The sequence below is a fragment of the Pogona vitticeps genome, chromosome 1 (genome assembly GCF_051106095.1).
Source record: "Pogona vitticeps strain Pit_001003342236 chromosome 1, PviZW2.1, whole genome shotgun sequence".
Classification (NCBI taxonomy): domain Eukaryota; kingdom Metazoa; phylum Chordata; class Lepidosauria; order Squamata; family Agamidae; genus Pogona; species Pogona vitticeps.
In genome coordinates this window covers 300,117,596-300,130,257 of record NC_135783.1, presented here as the reverse complement: position 1 = coordinate 300,130,257, position 12,662 = coordinate 300,117,596, and the positions used below count along the sequence as shown (strand labels likewise).

The 12,662-nt window shown below is 41.8% G+C and overlaps 1 protein-coding gene across 2 annotated transcripts in view; it reads right to left on the bottom strand.

Moving 5' to 3' along the window:
* The window catches only part of ZNF106 (zinc finger protein 106), a 49,585-nt gene that overhangs the window by 16,933 nt on the left and 19,990 nt on the right, over positions 1 to 12,662 (bottom strand). For both annotated transcript variants that reach the window (XM_020793709.3, XM_020793710.3), the window contains exons 5-12: positions 10,277 to 12,397; positions 7,776 to 8,400; positions 7,218 to 7,287; positions 6,512 to 6,666; positions 6,354 to 6,414; positions 3,625 to 3,975; positions 2,218 to 3,004; positions 1,722 to 1,777 (exon numbers count right to left, since the gene is read on the bottom strand). In XM_020793709.3, coding sequence (XP_020649368.3) covers positions 1,722 to 1,777; positions 2,218 to 3,004; positions 3,625 to 3,975; positions 6,354 to 6,414; positions 6,512 to 6,666; positions 7,218 to 7,287; positions 7,776 to 8,400; positions 10,277 to 12,397 — 4,226 coding nt within the window. The remainder of the gene's footprint in view (positions 1 to 1,721; positions 1,778 to 2,217; positions 3,005 to 3,624; positions 3,976 to 6,353; positions 6,415 to 6,511; positions 6,667 to 7,217; positions 7,288 to 7,775; positions 8,401 to 10,276; positions 12,398 to 12,662) is intronic.

Here is a 12,662-nt window from a genome sequence, read left to right as displayed (position 1 = left end):
AAAAATTATAAATGACAGTCCCAAAAATGCATGGCAGATAGTCATACCAGACCTTTTTCTTAGAGGTGAGTTAGAAAAAATGCAGGGTTCGCTGGAAATGTGGGTTTCAAACTACACCCTAGGTAGCTGCTGGCTGGATATCAAACACATCCCAACTCCTCAAACAAAAATTCACCACGTAAAATGCATGCACTCCCAAATATATAAGTTTTAAAAAAAAACTTGTGAGCTCTTCTTTGGCCAGAGAACAGGGAACACAAAAACCTGGAGTTCTGCATCAGTTAACATTTAGTATACATACTAGGCAGAGCCAATTACAGCCAAATTAATATTATCACCTAGGAATTGGAAATAGGTGTTTCCTCAGTTTGCAATCCTGCTTGGCTGAAATGAAAAGTCCATGTTGCATGGGCCTCTCATTTACAAATTTTCCATAAGACACTGGTGCATTGCCTGAGGAAGTGGGCTTTGACCCACAAAATCTTGCTGATCATTTGATTTTTGTGGTGATCCTGGATTTGTATTATATGAGGTAGAGATAGTTCCACTGCCCTACCTGAAGAGGCAAAGTAGAACCCTCTTGATTCTCCCCACTGTTCCATTAGCAGCATTAAATAAACATAGCATCATCCTTCTACCCATTGTCAGATGAACTAGATCAGAAGTGGGAATCAGAGGCCCCTGAATGGTGGAGACTCCTCCATGTGCCACAAGGAAAAGCAAGAAGCAAATGGGGGAATTCCCTTTTATTTTCAAACACTGTTCACAGACAGTACAGGATTCTTCACAGCCCTCAACTAGATGGCTTTACCGCTAGATCTCGATAGAACCGTTGAAACACATCTGTTTACCAGTTGGTTTTAAATGGCCAAATCTACTGGGTTAAAATGGCTTGGTTATGGTATTTTAATGCATGCATCTGGCAGTCAGACTCTTCAGATGTCTGAAGAACGTAACTAGGAAACAAAGAAGATACTATGCTGTGATGAAATCCTATTTAAGTTGGTGTAGTATAAAAGTTCAGGGACGTGGTGGCGCTGCGGGCTAAACCACAGAAGCCTATGCTACAGGGTCAGAAGACCAAGCAGTCATAAGATCGAATCCACGTAACGGAGTGAGCACCCATCGCTTATCCCAGCTCCCGCCAACCTAGCGGTTCGAAAGCATGCAAATGCAAGTAGATAAATAGGGACCACCTCGGTGGGAAGGTAACAGCGTTCTGTGTCTAAGTCGCACTGGCCATGTGACCACGGAAGATTGTCTTCGGACAAACGCTGGCACTATGGCTTGGAAACGGGGATGAGCACCACCCCCTAGAGTCGAACACGACTGGACAAAAATTGTCAAGGGGAACCTTTACCTTTACCACCTTTTAGTATAAAAGTTCATCTGTGGAATTGTGCTGAGACAGAGCTTTACAGTCAATTGTCTAGTTCATATCATGGTTATGTAACTGACTGTGCAAGTCATGACTGTGTGAGTCATATTGTGGCTGGACGATTCATATCAGAACTGCTGTGTGACATGCTTGTGGAAATATTTTGTGAATATAACGTCTATCCTACCATGATTTCCTCTACCACTTCTACTGCTTCATGCTGCACAAGCATAGCTATGCAACAGCATTTCATCCAATTACTCTAAAGAATTAGTTTTTTCTATCTCTCCCAATGACTTCACATTTGTTTATTCAAACAAAAACAAAACACATAACGATATACCTGATGAGTTTTTTGATCCTCTTAGTGATGATATCGATGTCTGAGTCTCAGCAACACTACAAAAGAAAGTAAATGGCATTACTATTGGAAAAACTTTTAATTAATACCTACAGAGATGTAATTCTGAGATACTTTAATGAACACCTTCTGGGAAAATTCTTTCTATTGAAAAGGAGGAGATCTGATTCCAAGACCACAGAAGTGCTTTACCATTAGCAACTGCAAATTAAAGGTTTCATTCTACATAAATTATCTGCTGAATGTGTTACAGTACAGAAGATCTCAACATTATTGCAAGCTGAATCTGTGCCTCATTAACAATGAGGCAAAAGACTAACTATAACGTCAAAAGAAGTTCACAAAATCCAGCATCTAGAAAAATTTCCAAAATGTTCAAAAGGATAGCCATGTTAGTTAGATTGTTTAAAAAGACACTTTAAAATCCCACAAGGCTAATGGATACACAACAGTATATCAACATGGTTTTCCAGCTCACCTTCTAGCTATCCCATCCCTATAGTTTGTTCCAATCTCACTAGTAGAGCTGACTTCATCATAGCCAGACCGAGACGCCTCTTTTAAAAGCTGCTCTGAGGTGTTCAGGGCATCCCGCTTAGAAGGGCTGTCTGGCTTCTCATCCCCTGACTCTGAGGAGGTGATAGCCACCACTTCAAGAGGAGACCTGGGGACTTCCACAAATTCCAAAGATGTGTCACTTTCATTCTCGTCTTTCTTCTGTTTTCCTTCCTGGGCAGCATCCTCTTGCTTCAGAGGAGTGGATGTTGTCACTTTTTCCCCTTTGGGCACCTTGATCGTCTTGACTTTCCTGAAAGGTTTTGAGTCACTGACATCCTGCTCTGTATCACTGTTCTCAGGTAACTGAGCTGCCGCTCGTAGTGCTTTCTTCTTCTTCAACTTTTTCTTTTTCTTGCTTGTTTTGCCCTCTGTGGAAACTAGAGTGGAGACTGCCATCTGTTCAGGCTGTTCCGCTGTCTGTCTGGGATCTTCACTCACATATGATTCAGGGAGGAAAGCTTGGCTTTGGAAGGAGCTGCTACACTGTTCTGAGGTGGCATTGTCTGCTGGGGCTTTGTTTTCTTCTGACTTCACCGACAAGAGCATTGGTGAACCATTAATGGAAGAATGTCCAGATAATCTGGTCTTCCCCTTATTTGGAAGAGACTTCTGAGTATCTTGATCAGGTTCTTGGAACTCAATTAGCCCTGACAAGGACATGGCAGGAGTGGTAAATGGGTATAGTGAAGATTGTTGGTTTGTATTCCCTGAAGAAAGGAGATGAAATATATATCAAAAAGAACAATTAGCAGTTGTGCAACCTACTTGTAGCCATACGTGACTTTCAGTCATAAGCTACAGAACTTCCCCAATTAAATATGAAACATTGAGACAGTGACCTCAATTTGTGCTATCTACATCTTGATATCCACTGTAGTCTAGCGTCGAAAGTTGGACTATGAGCCGTAAGTAGTTTGGTTCTTCTTTCTACAAGAACCTGATAAATCATTTTCTCTTTATCTCATTTCTCGTCTACACCAAGGAGATCATGATGAACTAACTACTCATCTCAGGTAGGGAGCCCCTCTCCCTGCAAAGATACCTAATCCCCAAGCTCAATTTGATGATAATTTTTGCAGAAGATGCAGACTTTGCAATTCCTCGTAAGACTGCCTCTGTCATTTTCATCCTCCTTTGCTTCTCTTCTAACACAGCAGTATTTGGGAAAGCATCTTGCCCACCCCCTGGGCAACTTCTTGCTCAACTACAAATTAGAAACAGAACATGAATAATGGTGCTGAATTTGTCTTAGAAATCTAAAAACTGCACATGTATCCATGCACATAGACCAAATTAATGCTTTCTAGTGTGAAATAAACCAACATACCACCCGGAAACAGAAGTTCTGCTTGTGGAGAGCTCTCTTCAGGAATAGTCATGCTCTCTTCCCCATGTTTGGGAGAGGCAGGTTCCTGCTTGATTTGAATAAATGAATCAGGGACTGAGATGGCTCCAAGGCTTGGAGGGCTTTGGAATGTAGGTGGACTTTTTACTTGGAGGCTGGCCGCCAAAGGAACAGGGGGTATCTGGGCAGCAAGAGGTGAAGCAGTTTCCAAAAGAGGAACAAGAAGACCTGGATTAGCAATCAGATTATGGGCAGGCTGAAGCTTGCTAATTCTTTTTTCACTTGAGTCACTGGCATGGAGTTGATGCAGTTGCTCAGAAGGGTCATAGCTTTCTGTGGAGACAGAATAAATGGAAAACAGTCTTACATAAGCAAAACTGAGTTGCAAGATACAAACCCTGCTCTGACTTCCGCCCCACAAGGCCAACTGTTGTGCAGCACTCAATGGTCTTACATGAGCCCAAGTGTGACATAAGCATTCTGTAATTCTCCTTTTCCTTTGTTTCAGTTAAATTACCATTTTGTGAAACGCATTGCGGAAGAGTTTTAGGTCTGACTCCAACTAGTAGTCCAACCAGAGGAGACCCACTGAATTGATGGTATTTATACAAACACTTACTCACTATTCAGCGAAAGAATCAACAGGCATGCACTATCTACAAGCAGGAGTAGGATTTAGATCTTGACTCCAAAAGGAGCTACCCACAAAAAGAAAAAGTCTGAACATTTTTTAAAAATGCTATTGACCTGATAAGTACAAAAAATGGAACTTTTTCCATGGCGGCTCTATCATTCTCTTTCCAGGAAAACATATACAGTGGTGCCTCGCACAGCGAGGTTAATCCATTCCGGATTAACCCTTGCTGTGTGAAAGCATAGTTGAACGGGGCAGGAAAAGCCATTGGTTTAATGCGTTCCAATTGGGCCGAATACTCACCGTTCAACGGTGCTTCCCTATGGCCGGCAGCCATTTACGCGCCCTCCCCTCGCTTAACGAGGGCGCGAAAACGCTGCGCGTGGCCATTTTGGGGCTTCCGGCGGCCATTTTGTAGCCGCCGAACAGCTGATCTGCGATTTTCACCCTATGCGGGCACTGTTTTGCGATCGCATTTGCAATCGCAAAACCGGCCTCGTAGAGTGAATTCATCGCTCTACGAGGCGCCCGTTGTCCAAGGCACCACTGTATACAGTAGCTCCCTCAATATTGCTTTTTAGGAGAAGCCTGAGGACTTTTAATTTATTTTGAATAGCTTTTGGATCATTCAAGGTTTATTTTAAAACACTTTAAAACACTTTTATCAGTTAGAGCTACTTTGCAGAGCTGCATATTATATATTTGATTGTTCTGGTGTTTTTAATATTTATCATTAAGTCACCTTGTAAAGGAAGATACCATATACCAATGGTACTTGACCTCCAGCCTTTCCAGATTTGTTTTACTTTAGTTCCAAGGAGCCCTAAACAAATATGTCAAATTCTGGAGTTTAAAGGTTGCTGTGGGTTTTTCAGGCTCTTTGGCCGTGTTCTGAAGGTTGTTCTTCCTAATGTTTCGCCAGTCTCTGTGGCCGGCATCTTCAGAGGACAGCACTCTGTGCTTTGGAGTTTAAAGTACAACAAATCTGTAGAACCAAAGGTTAAGCGCCATTGATGTTTAGAGGAATGTAAAGTAAACGACAACTTCTTAGGCTTCTTCGGTTTTGACTGCTGGTCTGGTACCGAAGGATACATCGGTACCGGTGTCAACTTAAGGGTCGAGCCACCCGCCCTAGGTTTGGAAGGCAGTTTCGCTTTAGATTTAGACTTAACTGAGGAGGCCACTGAAGCATCTGGAGATGGTAGTTGAGCTGGAGGCGGCTGAGCGGGCTCCATAGCCGAAGTAAGGCAAAGAGATCTTTCCCACAAATAAGATCGTAGACGCTGCTGTCTCAATTTAAGAGCTTGTTTAGTAAATTTCTTGCAAATGGAGCAAGAGGCTGGCTGATGGAATTCACCAAGGAAAAAGACAAGCATCATGGCCATCCGTAAAGGGGATTTTACTAGGGCACAAAATGCACCATTTAAACAGTGCAGAGGAGGCCATAAACCAGCAAAAAACTAGAAAAAGGATAAAGGGAGAGACTAGGGATGGGGGTGGCGGCAAGGGAGGTAGAACAGGAAAAATCTCACAGAAGTCCCTATTGAACCCGCTAGTGAATGGAGCTCGTCGGAGAGAAGAAACCTCAGCGGTGGCAAAAAGAATTAAGAGACTTGCCAGGATGGGCGGACCACGTGTATTGTGGGGTCAGTCCTAGCGAACAATGTTTAAGCTCTAGAAGACTCCAGAAACCTCTGTGCAAGCGCAGACTAAACCCATTAGTGTGCATTCACAGAGACCACGAAGTATGTTAGTTGTAATGAACACAGGATTCTGATTTTTCCCCCAGAAATCTATAAAGGTCTATTGGAATCTTAGGAAAGGTATTCAAGAAGCAGGCTTTCCAACCTGACAGTGTTCACTGTTGTTTTGCTAGTGTTTCATTCTCTTCTTCTTTATTTTTCAACAGATTTGTTTTGATTCTATAATTTAATTTCTTGCATTTTAGTTACAAGCTGTTGTTAGCATTTTCTTAGTGTTTTCCCTATTTTAAACACCCTGCAGAGAATTATTGTAAGTGGAATAGCTTATAAATAAATAAATGTATTTGTGAATATAGAGGTATGGATTCTGATACCTTGCAAACCCTGCAGAATCTGAATTCTCTGGCTTCTCAGAGTTCCCATTTCCACTGATATCTGAAAAACAAGAGATGGAATCGTGCATAAAACAATCCAAAACAATCTTCCGGGCTGTCAAGAGATACAGCTGATGGACTCTGAAATGTGAACATACTTGCTCTTTCAGTACAAGCAGTCGCTGTACTTCCATATAAGCCGCTTGGAGAGCAGCCCGAGCCTGCATGAGGCATCCATCCACACATTGCAAGGATTTGCTCAGTTCTTCTTCTTTCAAGGAAATAGACAACAACTGGTCTACCTGAGAACGCTCTGCAAAAGAAAGTTATATGATATGGCAGAGTCTCAAAATAAAGAGAAAATCATTGCATCTGACATATGTCTGCTTCCTAGGGTCCAACCCATTTGTTTAACTTTCCACACATTGCTTAATGCAAGTAGCCTGGTACAAAGGATATATGAAACTATTCCCAGTGTGATCAGCTTGGCATGAATCATAAGTAATTGTCGAACAGGACTGGCCCAAGGTATTTTGTTGACTTAGACAAAGGGCAAGATGAATCTCTCCCCTTTTCTTCATAAAGAAGTCAACTGGAGTGGGAGCTGATTCTGACTCCTACACTGGTGATGGGACAGTAACCTCAGTGACGCCAGAAGAGAACAGGGTAGGTGCTGAGGCTCAATATCGCACAGATAGGTCAAACCTGAGCATCTCACCGCTGCTCCTTATCATTCAGTATCTGCTGCCTGAAGTAACTGCCTCATTTTGATAATGGCATGGCTAAACCTGCAATCAACAGAATTGCACACTGGAAACAACAGCACTATACGGACAAATTTTTCACATTTTTGCCTTCACTCACCTTTCTTCCCTTTAATCTTCCTTCGCTTATTCTTTCTTTCTAGACTTGGAATTTCAGGAGAGGATCCCTCCTAGAAATTGAAATGTGGGCATTTAAAAATCAATAAAGAGCATTTTGTGTTAGCCACAGTTGTGTGCTCCATATTCTGCATGTCACTTTATTTATTTATTTATTTATTTATTTATTTATTTATTTATTTATTTATTTATTTATTTATTTATTTATTTATTTATTTATTCATTCATTCATTCATTCATTCATTCATTCATTCATTCATTCATTCATTCATTCATTCATTCTACTTGTATGCTGCCCGCACTCTGTACTTCAGATGCATATACTTGAACACAATGCAAGAAATGAAATATTATGAAAGCAATGGCTAATTAAGGTCTATGTATATGGACATGCAGAGGCAAGGAGTTTGATCAATCAGAAAGATTAGACAGAATGTGTACAGGTACTGTGATATCTTGGAGCCACTTTTCAGATACTGTCACACCAATCAAATGGCTATAACAGGAAGGTATTTTCTTTACCAACAGTAGGGGAACTTACTCCAGTTGCTCTTCTCTTTTTTCCTGTACCCTGGCTGTCATTCTGCTCGTTGCCTGATGTGTAGCTGCTGTCTGTAGCTGCATCTAGATTGCTGAATGTTGCAAGGGCTGAAGCCACCAAATATCTCTCTCCTGGACTTTCCAGCATGTCATGGCTTTCAAGCAACTGAGTGCTATATTCAAGGTTTCTCTGGGCTTCTTCTGTACCAAATGCTGTAGTTCTGTTAACATTTGGGGGAGTCTGTAGGCTGAGTCTTATTCCTGAATCAGTCCTGTCAGACATGAATGGTGAGGAAGGAAGAGAAGCAGATTCTTGCTTCACATGAACCACGGCATCTGCAGGTATTGGGGATCTAGACACTGCAACCTCAGTAGTGGCAATGGGACTGACTTGCTTTTGCTCATTTTCTTTGCTCATGCTTTGGTTGCTGAAAAAGCTGTAAGCAGAGGCCATCTTATCTACAGCCACACTGCTTTCGGAGAGGCTGCGTTTCCTCACAGTTCCAGGGGAGCCTATGGATATCCCTTCCCAATGGAATCCTTCAAGACTGGTCAGGTCAGCATCCTCATCCACCTCAAGACCTTCCTGTTCATTCTGAATGAGGGGAACCATCTCTATGCCAAACCTTAAAACACAGATGGGAAACACTTAATAGTGAAAATACTATCAAATTTAACATTCATGTTTTAGCAATCCAGCTATAAATATAATTACGTATGTTTCATCAGTGGGTAGCTGGATATAATCTATGTGTATCAAATCAAGTGTGAACTCTCCCTTGAAAAGAAAAAGAATAACAGAGGCTGCTGTACTTTGGTTGTATCATGAGAAGACAAGACTGACTGGCAAAGACAATAATGGTGGGAAAAGAGGAATACCATACATTAGAGATGAGATGTTCTGATTTATTGGAAGTAAGGTAAAGGTAAAGGCTCCCCTTGACATGTAGTCCAGTCATGTCCGACTCTAGGGCGCGGTGCTCATCCCCATCTCCAAGCCGTAGAGCCAGCGTTTGTCCGTAGACAGTTTCTGTGGTCACGTGGCCAGTGCGACTAGACACGGAACGCCGTTACCTTCCCACCATGGTGGTACCTATTTATCTACTCACATTTACATGCTTTCGAACTGCTAGGTTGGCAGGAGCTGGGACAAGTTACGGGAGCTCACTCCATCACGTGGATTCAATCTTATGACTGCTGGTCTTCTGACCTTGCAACACAAAGGCTTGTGCGGTTTAACCTGCAGTGCCACCGCGTCCCACTTTATTGGAAGTACAAATCCCATAATTCTCCATTCTAGGAGTTCTACCTGAATTATGCCTACTTTAGAGACACCTAAATATGGCTCACCTGGGAGAAAAGGTCTAAATTGGAAGGCTTTGAGGATTAGCAAAGCTTAGCTCTGTCCACCTTCCTATTCAATAAGAAAACTGCCAGCAAGCACTGTTGGAGAAGGGAAACCTAGTGGAGCCAGGCCTAGCTAAGCCTCAAAGCCTTCTGGTTTAGGCCTTTTCTTCCAGGTGAGCTACACTTAGGTTCTGTAAGGGGTGTGTACAAGTCAGGTAGAACTCTCAGAACGGGGAATTAAGGGATCCGTAACTGACTGGCTGGGTAGTTTAGTGAGTTAGGTATCTGGCTGCAGAACGAGAGGTTGGCAGTTTGATTTGCTGCTGTGCTTCTCAGAAGAGCCAGTCTGTGTGGCCTTGAGCCAGCTGCACCCCAGAAGAAGGGAAAGGTAAACCACCTCTGAGTACTCTCTACCTAGAAAACCCTGAAAAGGGTCTCCATGAATTTACTTGATGGCACACACAATGTTACAATGTTCATCCAAGAATTCCAAAGATCCTATCCCTATCAAACATGGAATAAAGGAAGTGATAGCCTTTAGTTCACCTGACATGACCAAAGCTGATAATAATAGGATCTTCTGAACACCCTTGATTCTGTATCATCACCATAACTGTAAGTGACTTAATGGCACATAACAAGACAGGTAGCTTAGCTATGTTGCTGCTTATTGCTTTGAAATCCAGAGCTGCCCTACCTTTTAGACACAATGTTTCAGAAGACCCAACTAGATTTCTTCATCACTAAATCAGAATTTGCAAAGAACACTTTTATATGAATGAGTGTAAATGTGGTATGACACTAGATACAAACTGAGAGGCTATTAATTATTTTTGCACATAGGAGTAATCTAGTGGGTTATCTTTGGTGGAGATACAAAGGAGGGCAGACAAGAGAAATGTTATGGAGTCTGTCATCTGTAATTAATTTGAGGATATTTCTTACTCTTAAATTCCTTATCTTCCCCAGATAAAACTATCTTTCGGGCAAGTATCTAAATCCCTTATACAGCTTCTCCCCAAAAGGAGCACAACATTGAATTGTTGGCTGCCTCATGATTTTGCATTAGAAGATTACTATAAATCTATTAACTATATGAATGAATGCTTAATATATATATCAAGAACTGTGTTTTAAAGTTAAGAGACTACAAACCTTGGTAAACCTTTGCCAAGTTCTTGCTTCTTCTTTGTCACTTGCTGAATGACTTGCTCCCAGTTTACATTTCGACGAGATACACTAATAATCTGCCGCAAAGTTGGCTTGAGCCCTGATTCCTTCTCGGTTTCACTCTTCCGGTGGCCGCTAACATTTCGAATGCGCCTTGCGCTGTTGAGGTTGGGTTCTGGTAGATGTGAGCCAGTTTTGCTCTTCAAACTGGTGCGCCATGTTAAGTCTCTCTGGAGAGAAGCCGGAAAGCCAAGCTTACTCAGTTCAGGAAGAAGAGGGCCTGAGGGCTGCCCTGTTGAATCTCTCTGCAGCTCTTGATTTGAATGATCTCCATAACTTTCTTCTTCAACAGCATCATTTGATTTTCTGGTATTTTCATCCCCACCCTCTTCCAAAGATGCTTTCAATTCAATAGCTCCATTTTGTCGATCACTAGATTGGGATTCCAAAGAGTCCATTTGGAATTCAGCACCATTTTTCACAGTATCTCCTGATTCTCCTACACAGTTACCTTTTCTTCCTGTAGCATGTTCTGCTTCATCCAGATCACAAGATGAACATAATTTTGACAGAGTGGTCTTGCTTCCTGTTATATCTCTGGGGCTCTCATTTTCCAATTTTGCTATTTGGGACTCACATGTTTTATCTGTAGGGACCTCAATATTCAAATCTTTATTTCCATCAGTTTGAGTACTCCTGCAAGGGCTTGAGTAAGAGTTTTGGAGAGAAGCATTATACTGGATTTCTTCTTTGGTCTTTTGTAACACTTCATTTAAGCCTTTTTTATTGCCAAGCATATGTTTAATGCCTTTTGAATTGTTAGAGTTACTATACTCATTGCTCGCCTTGGATCCATTTAAGGAGGAATTGTTATTTTCTAAATTTAATGTGTTCAGTTGATTCTGACCTTCCCCCGACGATGAAGATAGAAGAAGTTGGACCTGTTTCAAAAGACTCTTTGGGCCTCTTTTTTGTGAAGGCTTTATATCTGGAATAGCCAGAAGTGGGGACTTCAGAGTTGGCATCCGGCTTCCTTTACCTTCAGCATAGTCTGGTTTTGTCTCACTGCTGTATTCTCTTGGTCCTTTACATGGTGCAGATTTGTTGGGTGTCATTTTGGAATTTGTAGCTACTGAATAATTTTCTTCTGATTTCCTCATTTTGGATTTGTTAGTTTTAGGATCTGCCCATTTTGAAGAGAGATGAGACGATGACAAATGTGCAGAATCTGCTTTCTCTGAAGATTTAGCTACACTCTCAACAGATGCTGGCTGCTGTTCTACTATTTTTGGAGAGGGATATGGAGCCCACCGATTTGTCTTTTCTCGGGAAGGGTTGTTGCACTTTCCATTGACCTTGGAGGCCTTGCTCTCTGGCTGTTCAGAAACAACGAAGTTTAATAATTGATCTGAAGGTAGCTGATCACTTGTGAAATCCAATAAACAGTTAAAATCGTTTTCTTTAGCTAGGCCTGTATAGGATGCAACAGAACCACTCTCCTGCCATTGCCATGAATATCTTTCTATGATGTAGTTTTCTTGTATACTCTTGCTTTTTGACCACGGAGCAACCATGTTGTCAACTTGGGTACTGTAGTTTGCAGCTCTGTTTCTTCCTAAATTCCAGTCATTTGTGTTTTGTTGGCCAGGCTTCCTGTTTGCTCCTGAATTTTTGGACTGCCAATTAGAAAAGCCATTATTTCCCCCAGAATTCCAGTTAGAACTTCTTCCTCTACCACCATGATGCCATCCTGATGTTCCTCCTCCAGCATTCTGATGCCAAACAGCTCCGGCATTTCCATAGTTGTGATACCAATTCGGAGGTGCTCCAGAATTGTTTGGATGCCACCCAGACCATCCTCTTTGACTGGCAAGATGCTTTTTTGTATTATTTGGCTTTCTTGTAGAATGTGTGAATTTGCCTTGTCTGGGATTTAAGAAGCCTTCGTTTTCCCATTTCCAGTCCCTCTGTGATGGTCCACGATGATACCTTGACGATGAATCATATATGTCTCTGTCTTGATAAGAGGTTCTGTCATCTTGCTGTCTTTGCAGTCTCCTGTCATCACTTTCAGTTTCATGGTTTGCACGGCACATTTCACCTGCCCTGTAAAGAGACAAATATTTCATACGAGGACCAGAAAGCCAACTCCCACTCACCCCCAATAACAGTTCACTTTTAAAAATAGCTAGTAACTAAATTCTGTTTAAAATCTGCCTGAACAATGCAAACTTTTCTGCTCAGTAGCCCAAGCTGGTCCCTTCAGTTATACAACTGCAAAACAAACCACCATAATCAAAGGAAGAAGCTTCAGTAAAAAATCAGCCTCCACTAAAATTATTTTTCCCCACTGATCATGCAGACACTCACA